Source organism: Manis javanica, chromosome 4 (genome assembly GCF_040802235.1).
Source record: "Manis javanica isolate MJ-LG chromosome 4, MJ_LKY, whole genome shotgun sequence".
In the NCBI taxonomy this organism is placed as follows: Eukaryota; Metazoa; Chordata; class Mammalia; order Pholidota; family Manidae; genus Manis; species Manis javanica.
Window position 1 is genome coordinate 132,650,255 of NC_133159.1, and position 19,797 is coordinate 132,670,051.

A 19,797-nucleotide genomic window follows, 5' to 3' on the forward strand; every position below is an offset into this window, starting at 1 on the left:
GCTGCTGTTTTGTTCCTTCAGTTTTGCTTCATTGTTATACTCTACAAATGAGGGAAATTATTTAGTATTGGTCTTTCTCTGCCTGACTTATTTCACTGAGCATAATACCCTCTAGCTCCATCCATGTTGTTGCAAATGGTAGAATTTGTTTCTTTCTTATGGCTGAATAATATTCCATTGTGTATATGTACCACCTCTTCTTTATCCATTCATTTACTGCTGGGCACTTAGGTTTGCTTCCGTATCTTGACTCTTGTAAATAGTGTTGTGACAAACATAGGGGTGCCTATATTTTTTTTGAATCTAAGAACTTGTATTCTTTCGGTGAATTCCTAGAAGTGGAATTCCGGGTCAAATGGTATTTCTATTTTTAGTTTTTTGAGGAACCTCCATATTGCTTTCCACAATGGTTGAACTAATTTACATTCCCACCAGCAGTGTAGGAGGGTTCCCCTTTCTCCACATCCTTGCCAGCATTTGTTGTTCCTAGTCTTTTTAATGTTAGCCATCCTAACTGATGTGAGGTGATATCTCATAGTGGTTTTAATTTGCATTTCCTTGATAATTAGCAATGTGGAGCATCTTTTCACGCGCCTGTTGGCTATCTGAATTTCTTCTTTGGAGGATTGTCTGTTCATATCCTCTGCCCATGTTTTAATCTGCGTTTTGGGTGTGGAGGCGTGTGAGTTCTTTATATATTTTGGATGCTAACCCCTCGTCAGATATGTCATTTACAAATACATTCTTCCATACTGTAGGGTGCCTTTTTGTTCTGCTGATGGTGTCCTTTGCTGTACAGAAGCTTTTTAGTTTGATGTAGTCCCATTTGTTCATTTTTGCTCAAGGAGATGTGTTAAGGAAAAAGTTGCTCGAGGAGGTGTGTTAAGGAAAACGTTGCTCATGTTTATATTCAGGAGATTTTTGCCTATGTTTTCTTCTAGAGTTTTATGGTTTCATGACTTACATTCAGGTCTTTGATCCATTTTGAGTTTACTTTGGTGTATGGGGTTAGACAATAATCCAGTTTCATTCTCTTGCATGTAGCTGTCCAGTTTTGCCAACATCAGTTCTTGAAGAGGCTGTCATTTCCCCATTGTATGTTTATGGCTCCTTTATCACTTATTAGTTGACCATATATGCTTGGGTTTATATCTGGGTTGTCTGTTCTGTTCCATTGATCTATGGGTCTGTTCTTGTGCCAGTACCAAATTGTCTTCATTACTGTGGCTTTGTAGTAGAGCTTAAAGATGGGGAGCATAATCCCCCAGCTTTATTCTTCCTTCACAGGATTGCTTTGGTTATTTGGGGTCTTTTGTGTTTTCATATGAATTTTAGAACTACTTGCTCTAGTTCATTGAAGAGTGCTGTTGGTATTTTGATAGGAATTGCATTGAACCTGTAGATTGCTTTAGGCAGGATGGCCGTTTTGACAATATTAATTCTTCCTATCCATGAGCATGGGATGTATTTCCATTTATTTGTATCTTCTTTAATTTCTCTTGAGTGTCTTGTAGTTTTCAGTTTATAGGTCTTTCTCTTCCTTTGTTAGGTTTATTCCTAGGTATTTTATTCTTTTTGATGCAACTGTGAATGGAATTATTTTCCTGATTTCTCTTTCTGTTAGTTCATCGTTAGTGTATGGGAAAGCAACAGATTTCTGTGTATTAGTTTTGGATACTGCCACTTTGCTGAATTCAGACATTAGCTCTAGTAGTTTGGGAGTGGATTTTTTAGGGTTTTTTATGTACAATATCATGTCATCTGCAAACGTGACAGTTTAACTTCTTCCTTACCAATCTGGATGCCTTTTATTTTTTTGTGTTGAGTGACATGTTGACTCTTACGCATCAATGGCAGATAACATCTTTTAGCACAGTCCTGAGGTTTACAGCAGTTGGCTCTCACTCATTCTCTAGCATAGGCTGGGTCTGGAACATAGTAGGACCTCACAAACATTTTGAATGAATGATGGAAGGCACTTGATAAACATTTGTGGGGTGAATGAATACTTTGGGTCCACTCTGTGCAGATACATACAAGGTGCTGGGGAGTGACAGACCTGTTCCATGGGCTCTTGCGGTTTATAGTCCCTGGAATTGAAGTAGACAGGGTTCCTGTCTTCAAGGAATTTTCCATCGTTAAGGTAGGGTTTTTCAAACTTGGCACTATGGAACATTTTGGACTGGAAAACTTTTTGTCGTGGGGTACTGTCCTGTGCATGGTGGAATGTTTAGCAGCATCCCTGTCTTCTACTGAATGTCAGTAACACTTTCCTGTCCAGTTTTGACAATCAAAAATATCTCCAGATATTGCCAAATGCCCCCCAGTTGCAGGGGTACAAAATCTGATTGAGATTCTTTGCTTTCGGGGGAGACAGATAAGCAAAAAAACAGTTACAAAACAATGCAATGTCACAGCAAACGTCCTTCCTTCCTAAAATAAGCCAGAACCTTAGGATGTTCCCTTGGAGGACCCAGGATACAAAGGGAGCTTTCAAACAGGAATGCTGATTTGCTTTGCTAAGAGAGGCAAGTTACTGTTATGCCAGTAAACTTGATCCTCTTCCTGGGAAGACCCATGTGAACATGTTAACTTAAAAAAATTTTTTACGTTCTTAGAACTACCCATGCACATGGGTAAAACTGAAAAGAGTACTGAAAAGCTTATAGCCAACAAAGGAGTTCTCTGTCCTAGCCCTTCCTATTTCCTGCAACCCCCCTTTGCAGGGACAACCACTTCCCGTCCTTTCAGCTCTTTTTTCTGACATACACACCCCTGGAGATGAGGGTTTAGCATCCTTATGCTGCCTTCCCCTCTGCTTCCTCCTCTAGCCTTCTAATATGGTTTGTAATAATTTTTGTTTTACTCAGTATTTACATGCTTATGTCTGAAAATATAATTCACAGTTGAGCTTCAGAATATACTCCACACTATTTCTTTTCTTTTTTGTTTCTCCTGAATTTAATAATTACCTTGATTTCACTTGTTTAGTTTTCCTTGCACTGATTGTTCATTCTTCCTGTGTGTCTCTGAAGCCTTTCAGTATAATTTTCCCTGAAACTAATCCCATAGATTATATGGTCAGATCCTTTATTTGTTTTTCTTGAGAGATTTCCTCCTGGAGCTCTGTCCTCTTTTTCAAACTGGGGCTGGTTGCCCTCTGGGCCTGCTTATTGTCATCCTGGGACTTCTCTTTGATGCCAACCTTGGAATTCTTATTGCTTTCCTCCTGGGTTAGAGTGCCCATCTCTTTCTTGATTTCCCCCCACCTTGTTTATCTGAGCACATTTTCAATGTTTTCATCTAGTGAAAAAGATGGTACAAAGGTCGAGGGCAGAGTGATGGCAGTTTTCACCGTGCCTGATTCTTGAGTTGCGTCTTTCCCGTGTGCACACCCGAGGGGTCCTCCCTTCCCTAGCGCCGTGGGGTTCTCATTCTCTTCCCCCCTGATTTGGATCTCTCATCTGAACCCTGCATCTTCCTCTTTTCTGATTTACTTCTCTGTTTTGGAGGAGGACGTCTTCAACCAAAGAAAGAAGTTGCATAATGGGGAAGGGGGGAGTAGCATTTCTTTTAAGTCTGGCATGTCTGAAAATATTTCCATTATACCATCACACTTGATTGATCATTTAGGTGAGTAAAAAATTCTTTTAAAAATGTGAGGACATTTCTCCATTGTTTCCTTGCTTCCAGTATTATAGATGACAAGTCCAAAGTTAATCTGATTCCGGATGCTCTTTTAAGACTTCAGTTTTTCTCTTTGTGAATCTATAGTATCTTCTGTTTGTTTCTAGTGTTCTGAAACTCCGTGATGTGTCTTAATGTGGATTTGTTTTTATCCATTGTTTTAGGCACTTAATGGGCTCTTTCAATCTGGAATTTATATCCTTTACATCCTTTGTGTTTCCCTATTTTCTTGAATTATTTCTTTCTCTCTCTTCCAGAACTCTTACAATTTGTATGTTGAACCTCCTAACCTAGTCCTGAACTAGATCTAAACTTCTCTTTCTTGTGTTTTTCTCTCTCTTTATCTTTGACTCTTCTTTCTGGGAGTTTCAACTTAATTTTGATTTCCATCCCTTCTACTAGGTTTATTATTTTTGATGTCATGTTTTCAATTTTGAAGTGCTTTTTAAAAAAATTCTGTTTGTTCCTTATTTATAGCAATTTATTCTCATTTCATGGATGCTGTATTTTATTTTATCTCTCTAAGGCTGTTATGATAGTTTTTGGTAAATTTTTCTTCTTTTTGCATCATTTTCATTTTCTCCAAATGGTTTCCCATTCTATGTGAAGGGCTATCCACAGGATATTTGGAAATCTTTGATATTTGCTCATGATTAAGACTGGGGGATGGAAAAGCTGGTTGAAAGCTCAGTGTGTGAATGAGGCTTATCAGTTCTGAGCTTCAGTATGGGCTGGTCTAGATAAACCATTAATTGGGGAATATCCAAAGCCAGTGTGTAGCATCTTTCCAATCTTCTGCCTAGAGGAAAGAAGTCTGGCTGGAGCTTTCTGTGAGCTGAGTGGACAAGAGGGCTTTCTGTAATGTGCAGTGTGTAAAAATCATGCAATTTCCTGTTTTTGGTAAAACTCCAGTAGTTTCCCTGGTGCTTGATGAAACTGGGTCCCAAGACCCTCTGTTTATCTTCTTCACAGATGACACCCCCAGTCTTCCTTATTTTAGGTCTTTTCATCTCCCCTCCAGAGTTCCTAGGCCTTTTGAGACTCCTTGATTAAAAGAACTGGTTCTCTTTTCCCCTCTGGGGATTTGCCTTTGGCTCTCATGGTCTGCTAAGTCATCTGTCCACTGCTGCCCAGTTTCCAAGATTCATGTGTGGGGGCTTCGTTTGCCACCTGACACAACCTTTTACCTATTTCAAGTGGCATCAGTTCTTATTTTAGTTAATGTTCTGCAAGTGCAGAGGAATCGTTTTCTTTGCAGCAGGATTTCAGTCAATGAGCCAGTTCATTGACAACAGTGTTCAGTAGACCCACATCACGCAGTACAACTTTTTGCTGGGTTCTCTTGCAGAAATGGGGGGTGAGGTGAATGCAGCCTGCAGCATTAACAGCTTTTGGGAAGAAGCCATGATGGGAAAGGAGACCTGGGCTGAATAAGTAGCGAAGGGACCACAGAGCAGTCTCTGTCATTAGATTGTCCAGATGTCCTCCACCCTGTCCATGGCTCCTCCTTGTGCATGCCCCAGCCAGACTAAGGAGCTGAGGGATACCTTCCCTGGCTGCTTCTGAGATTGAGGGTGTGACCAGCAGACTCTACCGATAGTTTTTCAGGAGAGCATGGATGGTCCCGCCTCACGGGACTAGGTTCTCTGCTGTCCAGTGAGGCTGGTGGTCCCAGGGAATGGGCAGGGAAATTGTTGGGACTAAAGCAGAGTCTCTCAGCCCTTTTAGACACTTTTTTCCTAATTGCTCTTTCCATGAAATCTAATACCACAAATATACTATCTAGCTGTTTATATACTGTATTTATGTATGTGCTTTAAATGTAAAGAGAATGAAGTTTGCACACCCCCTCCCATCCAGCCAACTTTTGGCCCCTTGGAGGTGATATTGCTCCCACTGAGAATCATGGGCTAAGCAGAAAGAACAGCCTGCCTTTGCTCCCCCACAGCTAAGGTCTGAGCCTTGTGGAGAGACTCAGGCAGCTGGGGTCTTCCTGTCTGTGGGGGTGCACAATGCTTCCTCCCAGTGAACTTAAAGGGTGGTCTCTTCCCCCAGTTTTGTGCAGTCGCTGTTCATGCTGGGGTCTGTGATGCTGTACTTCTGCCATCGCAAGGAGTATGTGGCCTCCATGGTGTTCTCCCTGGCCATGGGCTGGACCAACATGCTGTACTATACCCGCGGCTTCCAGCAGATGGGCATCTATGCTGTCATGATTGAGAAGGTGGGTTCCAGTACCCAGCGGGTTCTCCACAGAGCCCCTTTGTCTCATAGGAATATGGGATGTGGCCCTACAAACTTTGTCTTCCTTTGTACTGTCTGGCGAAGTGTTGGTTTAGCTCAGGACCCACTTTCCCAGCTAATTCCTCAAGAATTAGGCAATCTGGCCTTGACTAAGGTTTGGGGACTTGACTGAAATTTAACCCCCATGTATACCAGGGCTTGCCTCCCACCAGAACAGAGGCCATGGGGGGAGCTGTAGATGATTCCTTCCTGACACTGGAGCTGAAAACCACAAAACCCAGCCCTCCTGCATGTCCTCTGGTTCTCCTCGGACTCGAGAGGAACCCCCAGGCCGACTCAGCCCTGGCCTGTCTGCGGGCGCCGCCTTCCTGGACCTGGCTCTGACAGGCTTGCTCTCTCCTGCAGATGATCCTGAGAGACCTGTGTCGCTTCATGTTCGTCTACCTGGTTTTCTTGTTCGGGTTCTCCACAGGTAACAGGTTTGGTCAGGGCTGGTAGCGGGGCAGGGCTCCTGCTCACCTCCACCATCTGAGGACTCTGCAGGGGCTGGTGGGGGGTGGCCTTCTGGGGCCTGTGTCTGCAGGTGATAGGGTGGCTGGACAAAGGACATGAGAAAGTGAGCAGGAGACCTGGAAAGGTGGCCCATGAAACGTTTTCAGTAATTTTAGAGGTCCAAAGTGCTGCTTTCCTGTGGTATAGCTGCATTTTGGCTCAGTTTTTGAAAAATGCCTTTTAAATTTGACCTTAGTTCAGATTTTCAGAAAATTTGCAAAAATAAAAAAATAAAATAACCTCTTCATGCTTTTCCCCCAAGTTCCCAAAATGTTATCACATTTAAAAAATCATTTTCCCTCCCTGCTTCACACACACAGCCCCCACACCACACTTAAAAAAACCTGAGAGTAAGTTGCAGACATGATGAGCCTTTTACCATGGAATAAAGTGTGTATTTCCTAAAAACAAGGACATTCTTTTACATAAACACAGTATGATAATCAAAAGCAGGAAATTAACCTCAGTAGGGTACTATTAGCTAATCTACCAGCCTTATTCAAATTTCACCAATTGTCTAATAATGGCTTTTGCTGAAATGGAAAGCCGAGATCATGCATTACATTCTGTTGTTAGGCCCGTTTGGTTTCCTTCCATCTGGAATGGTTCCTCAGTCTTCCCTTGTCTTTTGTGAGCTTAGCATTTTTCAGGAGTGAAGGGCAGTTTTTACAGTGTCTCTCAGTTTGGGCCTCTCTGCCCCTTCTTCACAGTTAGATGCAGCTATGCATTGTTGGGCAGCATATCAAGGCAGTAATGTGGGTCTTCCTCAGTGCATTGTATCAGGAGTCCCATGATTGTTGGTCCTGTTTCTGGTAATGTTACTTCTGATGACTCGGTTTTGGTGGGTCTGCCAGATTTTTCCATGTCAAGTTATTATCTTTCCCTCTGTAACTGATAAGTCATTTGGGAGGAGATGCTCTGAGACTATGAATATCCTATTTCTCATTCAACTTTCATCCAGCAGTTCTAGCATCCCCTGATGATTCTCACCTGAATCACCTAATTCTAATGGTTGCCAAATGATGATTTTCTAACTCTACCATTCCTTCTACATTTATTTCAGGACACTTTATTGTAAGGAAGAGCTTTCTATTCTCCCACATTTATTGATTGGCATCAGTATGGCCTCATAGATTTTTCTTGCTCATGGATTCTCATTTTGCTAAATGACTACAATTTCTTAATATTTATTTCGGTAATCACATTGTCTGAGAAATTGTAGCTGGGAGCCACTTCAAGCTGGGTCCTGTGCTCTTGACATGGTTTTTTGAGCATCTGGATGTACTTTAATCCTCATCTGAGTCCTGCAGTTACATGCTTCACGTGGTATACCCTCCCCTCCCCCACCTCACAACCTATTTTAGAATCTCTGCCTGGGACTTATGGGCAGCTTTGGATCGGGAGCTTTGGTTCCTAGAGATCAGTGTGGGCTCTGGCAGCTGGTCTGAAGGCCCTGCTTATTAGGAGCCACAGGAAGGGGTCAGGCCAAGTGGGTTAGTAGATGCCAGGTATGCAGTTAGCATGGAGCTCAACTGCTGCAGAATGCAGAACGCTGCAGGAGGCCTTTGTGCTCTGAACTGCTTGGCCACCATGGTTCTGGAATAGGCTTGTTCTGGGCCACCCTCTAAAGGAGACAGGCAGACAGGGAATGACTGAGAAAGTGACCGTGGATCCAGGGCTGACATGTACAATTAGGCAGGTTGTGCACTGCATGAAGGTGGCTGTAATCACATGGTACATATATATTTATTTTAACATGTTTTTCCTAGTGGGTGACGCTAAAGTTCTTATTGTAACAAAACAGTATATTACGACAGTTTTCTGATAGTTGTAAAGAAGGGGATGCTTTAAAAAATTTACACAAAAGTGCTTCTGGCCAAGCAGTATTCCTGCTGGAGACTCATCCTGGGGTAGGGGTAGTATGTTGGGGGTTCTGGGGTCCTGGCTTCCACCCAGCTGCACCCCTCCCTCTCCATGCCTGTAGCGGTGGTGACACTGATTGAGGATGGGAAGAATAACTCTGTGGCTGAGCCCCCATCACATAGGTGGCGATGGCCTGGCTGCCGGCCACCAGACAGTTCCTACAACAGCCTGTACTCCACGTGTCTGGAGCTGTTCAAGTTCACTATCGGTATGGGTGACCTGGAGTTCACCGAGAACTATGACTTCAAGGCTGTCTTCATCATCCTGCTGCTGGCCTACGTGATTCTCACCTACATTCTCCTGCTCAACATGCTCATCGCCCTCATGGGTGAGACTGTCAACAAGATTGCGCAGGAGAGCAAGAACATCTGGAAGCTACAGGTGGGTCGGTTGGTGGGGAGCGCACAGCAGGAGGGTGTTGGCTGCTCTGCCTGCTGCTGAATGAACACAGTTGGACGCGTGAGCCCCTGCAGGGTTTGAGGAGGGAGCAGAAAGAACAGCCAGGCTCTGGGGATCAAGCAGCAGCATCTCCCTCAGCTGACTCTCTTCTGGCCCCGCCTGCAGGGTTTCCCCACCACACATCGTCAGCTGGTGTTCACAGACACTGTGTTTACTGTGGGCTGGTTGTGAGAGGGCTCAGCTCCAGGGGGTGCCCACTTCAGCGAAACTAGGTCAAGAGTGGGACCAGAGACCAGACTCGGGGAGAAGCTGACATGGGGCCAGCCGCGACAGCTGCATTTTTGAGCCACTTGATCCACATGTACCTTCCCCACTAATAATAAAGGTATCATTCTTATCAGGTAGCACTGCCTCTAAGCCAAGTAGTCTTCTAAGTGTCTCCCATGCTGTCATGTAATCCTTCCAACAGTGCTATCAGTGGGCACTTGATTCTCCCCATTTTTGGATGAAGACACTGAAGCATAGAGAAGTTAGGTATCTGTGTCTAAGGTAACTTAGATCTTCCTTGACTTATGATGACTTATGTTCTGATAAACCACCATAAGCTGAAAACATCATTAAGTTGACATTGCATATAATACACTTAATCTGCTGAACATCATAGCCTAGCTCACCTTAAACATGCTCAGGACATGTAGGTTAGCCTATGGTTGGGCAAAGTCATCTAACCCGAAGCCTATTTTATAATGAAGTATTGAATATCTCATGTAGTTTATTGAATACTGGACTGAAAGAGAAAAACAGAATGCTGTTTGGGTACAGACTGGTGGTGCACTGGTTGTGACCCATGTGATCGTGTGGCTGACTGGAAGCTGTGGCTCGCTGCTCTGCCCAGTATCATGAGAGAGAAGATTGTACTGCATGTTGCCAGCTCAGGAAAAGATAAAAATTCAAAATTTGAAGTACAGTTTCTACTGAATGTATATTGCTTTCACACTGTCATAAAGTTGAAAAATATTAAGTTGCACGATCCTAAGTAGGGGACCATCTGTATTAAGTAGCACAGCCAGATTCAACCCAGACAGTCTCACTCCCAAAGCCCTGCTCTTAACCACTCCACTCTGTGGCCCCTTTGTGAGCTCCACAGAGAGATGTTTGGGGTTGGGCACTCCACGTCACTCATGGGCTGCCTTGCCCAGAACCGGCTGGCACCAGCAGTGCCTGGGCAAGTCTGGGCCAGATGCATTGAGCTCCTCCCATGCAGTGGGCACCCACTGGGCTGCAGAAACAAGCCTGGTGTAGTGGGCACTGTAGGTCAAAGTTGGAAGCCCTGGGGCTGGAGGAGACCTTGGGGAGGCTGATCTTGGCAGCCAGGTAGCCAGAGGCAGACCCTGGATGAGCCCTCTGCCCCTCCACCCTTTGTGTCTTCCTGCAGAGAGCCATCACCATTTTGGATACGGAGAAGAGCTTCCTTAAGTGTATGAGGAAGGCCTTTCGCTCGGGCAAGCTGTTGCAGGTGGGGTACACACCTGACGGCAAGGACGACTACAGGTGGTGTTTTAGGTAATGACCAGGCGGGAATCAAAGCTTGAGGCTCGGCTATGGCTATCAAGGACTCACCTGGCACCAGCTGTGGGTACAGAGGCCTGCCTCAGAGCTCGCCATGAGCATGGGACTCACCTGGAGCTGGCTATAGGAAAGGGGCCATTCCAGAGCATAGTGTGGGCATAGGGAACCCACATGGAGGCAGCTGTGGGTACAGAGGCCTGCCTCAGGGCCTCTTGGTGTCAGTTATAGGTACAGGGGCTGACCCAGGACTTGGCTGTGGGCATAGGGGACCCACTGGAAAATAAGGTGTCCAGAATGGGTCATCTAGTGATCAGGTTTAGAACTAGGTATCCAATATTCAAAGTCCCTGGGTCCCATGGTGTGCTCAGAGGGCACATTTTCAAGGGTGGTGTCCAAGTAGCAGGCCCGGCCCACCCTCCCCCTACCAGCTTTGTCTCCCTGTCCTGGTCTGGGGGCTTCTTAGAATTGGCCTTTGGGGCCAAGCCCTCAATCTGGGAAGCTGGGCGTGGCTCTCAGGCTGCCAGCGTCCTGCTCCCTTGTCTGCCTTCCCTTCAGGGTGGATGAGGTCAACTGGACCACCTGGAACACCAACGTGGGCATCATCAATGAAGACCCTGGAAACTGCGAGGGTGTCAAGCGCACCCTGAGCTTCTCGCTGCGGTCAGGCAGAGGTGAGGTGTCTGGGGAGGGGTCTGTGGCATGGAGGCAGCCTGATGTTGGGCAGGTGAAACCTTAGGGTCCCCTGCTCCTTGCAGGCCTTCCTCACCCCACAGCCTGAGCTCTGGAACAGCCCTAGTGTCAACCGTCCCCACACGCTCAGTCACCAGCTCCTGTGTGCCCTCATGCACTCCTGCACAGCTGACTGCTCCACGTGCCCATGCTTGCCAGCTCTGCCAGTGCCTCAGAGCAGCCGCTGAGCCCATTCCAGTCACCTGGGACAGCTAGCCTCCCTGTGGGCCGCCCTGTCTCCCCTGCCCTGTTCCTCACATCCGGTGTCTGCACCCAGCTCTGTGAGGCTCAGACACGAAGAGGGACATGTGGGCACTCACCTTGTGTACATTCAAGCATGCAGGGGAAGATTAATGGGAAGAGTAAAGGGTATAAATTGAGCAGAAAAGCTGGAAAATCATTACCAGAAAGAAAGTCCTTTAACAGTTAATGGTAAACATTTAACAGTAGACATTAAATTAAAGGTCTGAGGACATGTGCTTAAAAATGAGGCAAATCTACTTTACACTGAACACATTTTGAGTTATAATTACAACCCTGCACCAATCTTTTGTTTTTAAAAAATTGTAAACAATTATAAGTTGTAAATTGTAAAAACAATTGTAAAATATATATAACATAAAATTTGCCATTTTAACCATTTTTAAAAGTGTATAGTTTGGTGGTGCTAATCATATCCACAACGAAGTGCAACTTTCACTACTATTTCCAAAATGTTTTCATTATTCCAAACAGAAACTCTGCCCCCATTGAACAATTACTCCCAATTTCCCTTCCTCCTAGCCCCTGACAACCTCTATTCTACTCTTCATTTCTGTGAATTTGCATCCTCTAGGAACCTCATATAAGTGGAGTCCAATGATATTTGTCTTCCGGTGTCCGGCTCAGTATATTCCAGTGTATGTCCATGCCATGTTTTATTTATTCGTCTCTCTGTTGATTGATGTTAGGATTGCTGTCACCTTTTTTGCCTATTGGTAATAATGCTCTGAACACTGGTGTGCAAGATGCTGTTGCTTTCAATTCTTTTGGGTAGAAGTGAAATTGCTGGGTCACGTGGTAACTCTGTGTTTAACTTTCTGAGGAAGCCAGACTGTTTCCCAAGGCAGCTGCATACCTGTACATTCCCAGCAATGTATGAGGATTCCACATGGTCACCAACACTTATTTTTCTATTGTTTTTTTTTCTATTATTATAGCCATTCTAATGGATATGAAGTAGTATCTCATTGTGGTTTTGATTTGCATTTCCCTGTTGACTAATGATTTAGACATCTTTTCACATGCTTATTTGCCATTTATGTTCTTTGGAGAAATGCTTGTTCAAGCCCTTAACTTATTTTAAAATTTGTTGTTGCATTATAGGAGTTCATTGTATATTCTGGATATTAATCCTTTATCAGATGCATGATTTTCCACTATTTTCTCCTATTCCATGCATTGTCCTTTGATGTACAAAAGCTATGATTTTGATGAAGCCTGATTTATCTACTCTTTTCTTTTGTTGCCTGTGCTTTTGATGTCATACCCAAGAATCATTGCCAAATCTGGTTTTATGAAGATTTTCCCCTGTGTTTTTTTCTAGAAGTTTCATAGCTTTAGTTCCTTACCATTTTCAAGTTGCCTTTTTCTTGAGTCAGAGTTGCTTAGTTGCTGTAAACCTTGGACTGTTTCCCAGAGTTCTGACAACATTGGTTCTTTCATATCTGATATTGCTTCAGGGAGAAACTCCTTAATATTTCATAAACTTTAAACAATCAATTTTATCGATATATAATTTATATACAATAAAGTGCACACATTTTAAACATATGGTTTGGTAAGTTTCAGCAAATATACACTCAGACAACCAGGACCCCACTCAAGATACAGAACATTTCCATCATGCCAGAGGGACAACAGACTGAAACCCTTATGCTTCTCTGTGGTCAGTTCCACCGTCCCCTTCCCAGGTAACAATGTCCAATTTCTGTCACTAAGGAATAGTTTTTTAGCAGCTTTTGTTTACCTGAAAATGTCAATTTCATCCTCATGTTTGAAGGATATTTTCACTGGATATAGAATTCCGGATTAACAGATTTCTTTTCTTTAAAAAAGAAAGCTAACACTTTGACTATATTTCTCTACTTCTCCTAGCCCCCTTGTTTCTGGTAAAAACTCACCTGTCATTTGCATTGTTCTGCTCTATGTAATTTGTCTTTTTCTCTAGCTGCTATTAAAATAGTCTCTTCATCTTTGGTTTTCAGCGTTTTGACTAAAGTGTGCTTAGGTTTGGCTTTTTTTTGGTTTTATCCCATTTGGGGTTTACTGAGATTCTTAGATCTGTACATCAACATGTTTCATCAGATTGGTAAACTATATATATTTTGCCTCATTCTCCCTATGTTCTCCTTTTGGGACTTTAGTGATATGTGTGTGAGACCACTTGATATTTTCCCATAGGTTTCTGGGACTTTGCTCATTTTTCTTCAAATTTTTCTGTTTCTCAACTTTGATAATTTCTAGTGATCTGTCTTCAAGTTCACTGACCCTTACCTCACCCATCTCAAAACTGCTATTAAGCCCATTCAGTGCTTGTTATGTTTCAAGTACTGTGCTATTCAATTTTAGAATTTCTCTTTGGTTATATTTTATAGTTTCTATTTCTCTCCTGAGATTCCGTAGCTGTTCCATCTTTAAGACCATATTTTGTTTTGGTCTTTGAACATATTTATGATGATTACTTTAAATTCTTGCCTGCTAAGTCTGCTAAATCTAACATCTGGGCCATCTTGGGTTTCTGTTGACTATTCCCCGCCCCCACCTCCCACAACTTTGTGTCTTATTTCCCTGTTTGTTAGCATATCTAGTAACTTTAACTGCATACTGGGCATTGTGGGTAATATGTTGTAGAGACTCTGGATTGAATTTCTGTTCTAGTTGGCAGTTCAGTTACTGATGAATCACCTTGAACTTGTATAGGCTTAGTTTTAACCTTTATTGTGGTAGATCTGTGGAAATGCCAAGGTATTTGCCAATCCCATTAAACTTGTAGGACTCAACCTCAAGATGAGGATCTTACCAGGGCTTGGTTTTAGGCTTAGATTTTGTTAGGGTGGTTCTTGAGCATACCTTACTCTAGCGCATGTAGGGTATATAGGGCATTTTTAGTATTTTTATCTTGATCCTCAGAGTAGAAAAAGGGTGTTAAGGAAGTCATTCCACTTGGCTCAGCTGGACCTCTAGTATCCCTCAGTACAGCTCACTGTCCCACTTTCAAACCCATTGTGGCCACTTTGTGTTAAGCTTCATGCACTCTCACTCTGTTCGAGGGTAGCTCAGCTTTCAGGCAAGGACTTGGGGGGACCCCACTCCAAAGACTTCTGGACCTCCACCCCAACAACTAACTTCTTCCTTTTCTCCTGGGCCCTGCCCCAGAGAGCCTAGCTGCTTCAGCTGCCCAGAACTCTGATCTCTTCTTCCTTAGCTCAGAGACACTTGCATGCTGTGCTTGGACTCCAGCTTACTGCACTGTAGTGAGAGAGACTGTCCCTAAACAAAATATTGGCAATCATGGGGCTGACCTTGTGAATTTCACTTCTCTCAGGAATTGCAGTGTTTCAGTCTGTTGTCCTATGCCTGAAAACATTTGTACCTGTATTTTACTTGGTTTTATGGTTTTTTACAGCAGGATGGCTAGCCCAGTATTAATATACCATCAGAGCTGGAAGTAGAAATTTGTTTTATCAAGAGGTTTGCTTTTGGAAAGCTACTCAAGGGCTTCACCAGTTTTCCCAGGAGCCTCTGACAATCCTGTAATTAGAAGTGCTCCCTGTATCACGTCATACTACTTATTAATTATTCTTCAATTGTTGACTGGTCTGCCTTTGCCACAGAGCCATTCAAAGATGGCCTTGCATGTGATTTGAGCAGTTTCCCATCACTTACTGATTTCACGAAGCCCCACATCTTTTACAAGGTTTCTGTTTCACTTTGCAGTTGACTTGCATTGTTTGCATGACATTGTGAGTGCTTTACAACACTGCACATTCACTGTGATATTAATAAAGACATTAACCTAGTGGCAACCTGTATTCATGTTACTTGGGGTAGGGATAAGAGAAGGTTACAGGTTTCCTAATTTCACACTTATAATTAATTAGGGAACGTTTGCTGAGCATTTTGCTTTCATATACAACTCTGTAACAGTGGAAACTCCAGTAATGAATAGTTAGGTAATTCAGATAACAAGGAACTCCCCTATATCCATAGTTTGTGTGGTTGGGAAGGGGTGAGAGCATGCATGAGAGAAAGGCCAGGGGAGGAAGTGAGCTAGGGAAAGCACATGAGGGGGCCTTGGCATCAGGACTGGGGCAAGTGGGCACTGGGAACCCCATACCTCCTTTGAGGGCCCTGGAGCTGGAGCTGGGCCACAATCTCTGAGGCCAGGCACTGCCACCACCCAGCCAGACAGAAGATGGTGACCCCATGAGCACCTGGCCTGTCTCCCCATGGAGCCTGGCATTTATGCTAGGTTTCCTGAGGGATTCTCCTTCAGCAGTTGGTGCTTGGCATCTGCCTGTGGTTGGGGGACAGGCCAGTATCAGCCTGAGGGCCTGGGGGAGACAGTAGGACCTGGAGAGTTCAGCTGTAGCGTCATGATGGGCCCAGCTTCCCACATTCCTGATGCCTTTGAGATGTGGCCAGTGTTAAATACTAGCCCCGGGGACTGAACTGTGGCCTGAGGATGGGTGGTATGAATGTACGCTGCTTCTCAAGAGACATCACACTCAAGGTGGCCAACCAGAGGGCTTGGCTGACCAAGGCGCTGGCAAGTGGAAGGAGGGACTGTATATCTTACCCTCTTGGCTGTCATGTCTCTGAGGGGTCTGGGGGCTGGAGGTGGCCGTGGGGGTCACACCTGGGTCCTCGGGAGCTTCCTGGGATTCTAGGCCACACATGAGAACTCCATTTGAGGCCCAGTGTCACCACAGCTCCCGTGGCATTGGTCCCAGTATGCTCTGCCCTGGTGAGGCCTGGCCCCCAGGTACTGAATCTCTGGCTGGTATTCATCACTCTACAGCTGCCCTGGTGTGGAGCCACTCACGGGGCAGATCCCAGCCCTGCTTGGTGGAGACTTGCTCTCCTTCCCACGTGGGCAGGGAGGAAATAGAGGCTTAGAGAGGCAAGTGATGGATTCTCATCAGGCCACAAGCAAGTCAGGGTGAAGGAGCAGCATTGGGGAGCTCCTAGACTGGATGAGACCCCTTTGGCAGATGAGGGAACAGAAATGCGCATGCTTTGGGGATCACTGGCATCAGGCCCCCTTTCAGCTGGAGATTGGCAAGGCTAACAAACACGTGCTTATTCTCGCTGTGCCGCATCCAAGGCAGTAATGATAGTTATCCTTCAGTTTCAGGGAGAAACTGGAAGAACTTTGCTCTTCCCCTTTTAAGAGATGCAAGTACTCGAGAAAGGCATACTACCCAGTCCGAGGAAGCTCACCTGAGGCACTTTGCAGGGTCCCTCAAGCCGGAAGATGCTGACAACTTCAAGGACCCTGCTGTGTTAGGGGAGAAGTAAGGGACCCCCACAGGCTGCTCTCAATGCTGTTGGGCTTTAGGATACCCCACTGCTGCCAGGGGACTGTGCAGGGATCCCCCCAGGGTGCTCTCAGCAGCCTGGCCTGGTCTGCACCTGCCCAGACACTTTCCTAGACTGCACTGGGCGAGTTGTGGGGAGCATAGCTGGGTGCATGGAATGAGGTGATCATCCGGCCTCCACTGTCCCCGATTGACTCTCCTAACAGGAATAGGGTTTTGCTTTCACGTTTTTACTGACTATTAAGTATTGTGAATGACAAATCTCTCTGTGGACATATGCAATGCCCCTATTTATTTCTATTTTATTTTATTTCTAATTTATATAAATTTTCTACTTTTATTCCTGGGAATAAAAGTAAATGAGGCCTAAGAAAACACCTTTTAAAACAAAATACTTCCTTTGATGTAAAATGCTGAAGACTTTCTTCTCTGTTGTGCTTAATATCCCCCCTGTTCAGAGTGGTCTGGGGGGTGATGTCATCTACTCCTCAGATAAAGTAGACTAAGCTGGTCCCATGCCCAGCTCTGCCAGAATCCAGTTTTCCCAGAGTGACTTCATCATTCCAGGTGACAACTCACAGTTCCAAAAATATTAGCTCTATTGCCGTTCAGATAAAGTACAAAACCTACATCCCAAAGCCACATGGCAAGAATCTTTCAAGTGACCTTTCATTTGTAGTGACCTTAGTCTTGCTCCCCTATAGAGGTACACACTTCCACCTCCATCCATCCTGTCAATTCATCAGCTAAATAAATAAATAAGTAAATAAATAAATATCGTATCAAATGTGGACTTTGTGCCAGTCATTGTGGCTGGCATAGCTAGTTGGCTCTGTGTGGTCTGTGTGCATGTGTATGTGTACCATCCCATATGGCTAGGAGACTGATTACTTTTAGTTGTTAGCTGTGGGTGATGGCCTATGTCTTCATACTTCATGCACACATCTGCCTCAGTAGACTGTGGGCCGCAGGCCAAATCCAGCCTGCTGCCTGTTTTTGTAAACAGACCTTTGGAACACAGCCTGGCTATTCATTTCCATACTGTGTCTAATTTCACGCTACAGAGCAGAGTTGAAGAGTTGTAACTGAGACTAAGTAGCCTTCAAACCCTAAAGTATTTACTGTCTGGCCCTTTACAGAAGAGTTTGTCCCCCCCTGCCTTCTGGAATAGACCTCAAGAAACAACAATCTGGAAGAGATGTCCCAGGCACTCGTGGGGTGTCTCAATGTCTGTGGAGTGTGCAGGGAGCTGCAGTCACAGAATTGTTGGGTGTTGGTTCCTGAGAGGATGGAGAATGTTAGCTGGGGCTGGGGCTTCAGTCGTATGGTGAGAGGTTCATCTGGAGGGAACACTGGGTCCCTTCGTCCCTGTTCTCCAGTATCACAACTGCTCCACGTACGAGGGCCTGCAGAGGAGTCCAGGGGCTGGTTGACCAGGTGGCCAGGTGTGAAGTGCGCCGTGGCCAGAGCACAGCAAATGAACCTAGAGGAACGTACTGAGTGTTTGTATCGCTGGCCAGAATGTATCGAGGGTTCATGCAAAGCGCTTGAAGTTTGTTATCCTGCAAGTTTCCCATGGGCCACTCTCATCACCTCCACCTTACAGACAAGAGGACTGAGGCTAGGACAGTTCATAAGGCTTCACAGCCAGTGAATGGGACCCAGGCAGTCTGACTCCAGAGCCTGGAGCTTTACTGTGGCGCATGCCCATCCCAGGGTCAGAAGGGAGATGCGAGGCCTTCTCGCTTCCTGTTTTGAGCCTGGTACCATCACCTTCCTTAGAAGATGTTGTGCTGGTGTCAGACATCGGCAAGTTTCTGCAAATTGGATCGACTTTTGAACTTAGGGCTGGAGAGAATCTTGTGGGCAATCTTTTGTAAAATGAATGACCACAACCTTTTGTGTCAACCTGGGTTGTTTAAAGGACATGCCTGCAACTAGCCTGTTCTTTTCCCTTTTGTATCTGCTGCTGTTCTCTGTCCTTTTCTGTCCCCATGTTCCTTTCTCCTTCACCTGGAGGCAGGAGAGCCACAACCCAGAATCCCCAGTGGGGAGGCTGTGCTGTTCTCCTAGCCCAGGGACAGTGGTGGCCTGCCAGGATGCAGATGGACCCTCTCCTGCCCACTGTCAGGATAGATCTTCTCAGGCCTGAGGCTGCTGATGGAGCTCAGCTGTGCCCCTCCCGCCTCACTATACTAAGTGGGGCATTTTCCAAAGTTGACCAAAGGGCAGGCCCATCCCTGACTGTCTCCACCCCTCCGAGACCCTTCTCTCCCTACCACTCTTGGGTGGGCAGAACTTGTACACCTGCCACCAGAGCCTGATGTCGGCAGGGTGTGGGACACATGGGGATGGGGGAGGGTTGGGCTGGTGTGTCCTCCATGGGTCATTTCACAGTCCACAGCAGACAGGCACGGTTGCCTGACGCTCCGGCTCTGACCCATCTCAGATGGGGGCACATGTCAAATATGCTGGCCTGAGAGTCAGGCCTCTGGAGAGTGGGGGCTGGGCAGGGCTATTCAGAGGCTGCCCTTTCCCTCTGGCTGCCTGCACCTGGCCCCATCTCCCCTTGTTTGGTCCACACACATGGCCAGTTTGAAGGGTCGCTCCTGGGACCGCACGTCTTTAGGCTCTACTTGTTGCATCCACTGGCAGAGAAGGAGCTGAGGTCTCAGAAGAAGGGTGGGCCCAGCATGGTTGAGGGGCTGGACTGTGGAGGGCAACTTGGTCATCCTTCCCAGCTCCCAGGCATTGGGACAGCTGCGAATGAGCACTAAAGGTCACTGTGTGGCGGCTGAGGCTGAGCGGGCAGTGTTGGGTTTTGTAGGGCTCCAGGCTTGGTGGAAGGAGGCAGGACCCCCAGCTTCTGCTCCTGCCACTGTGCTGTGTGGGCCCCAAACACAGGCAGGCAGTGACCTGGGGTCTAGAAGGGCAGGGGAACTGCTTTTGGCTCGAGGTGCTGGCTCAGCTAAGCTGGTTCAGTCCCTGCATGACCACCCTGGTGACAGCATCCTAAACAGAGCCCTATACATGGGCCCCATATGGCTGGACCAGCACAGCCCTTTATGACTAAGGGGTCAGTGTTGGTCCAGTGGATTGGGACCACTCGGTGCCC

General features: G+C 45.7%; 1 protein-coding gene across 1 annotated transcript in view; it reads left to right on the top strand.

Moving 5' to 3' along the window:
- The window catches only part of TRPV1 (transient receptor potential cation channel subfamily V member 1), a 30,398-nt gene extending 12,947 nt beyond the window's left edge, over positions 1-17,451 (top strand). The window contains exons 11-16 of the mRNA XM_017653148.3: positions 5,743-5,908; positions 6,334-6,400; positions 8,465-8,784; positions 10,238-10,365; positions 10,927-11,042; positions 16,493-17,451. Coding sequence (XP_017508637.1) covers positions 5,743-5,908; positions 6,334-6,400; positions 8,465-8,784; positions 10,238-10,365; positions 10,927-11,042; positions 16,493-16,662 — 967 coding nt within the window. The 3' untranslated portion in view covers positions 16,663-17,451. The remainder of the gene's footprint in view (positions 1-5,742; positions 5,909-6,333; positions 6,401-8,464; positions 8,785-10,237; positions 10,366-10,926; positions 11,043-16,492) is intronic.
- Positions 17,452-19,797: the final 2,346 nt, after the last annotated feature.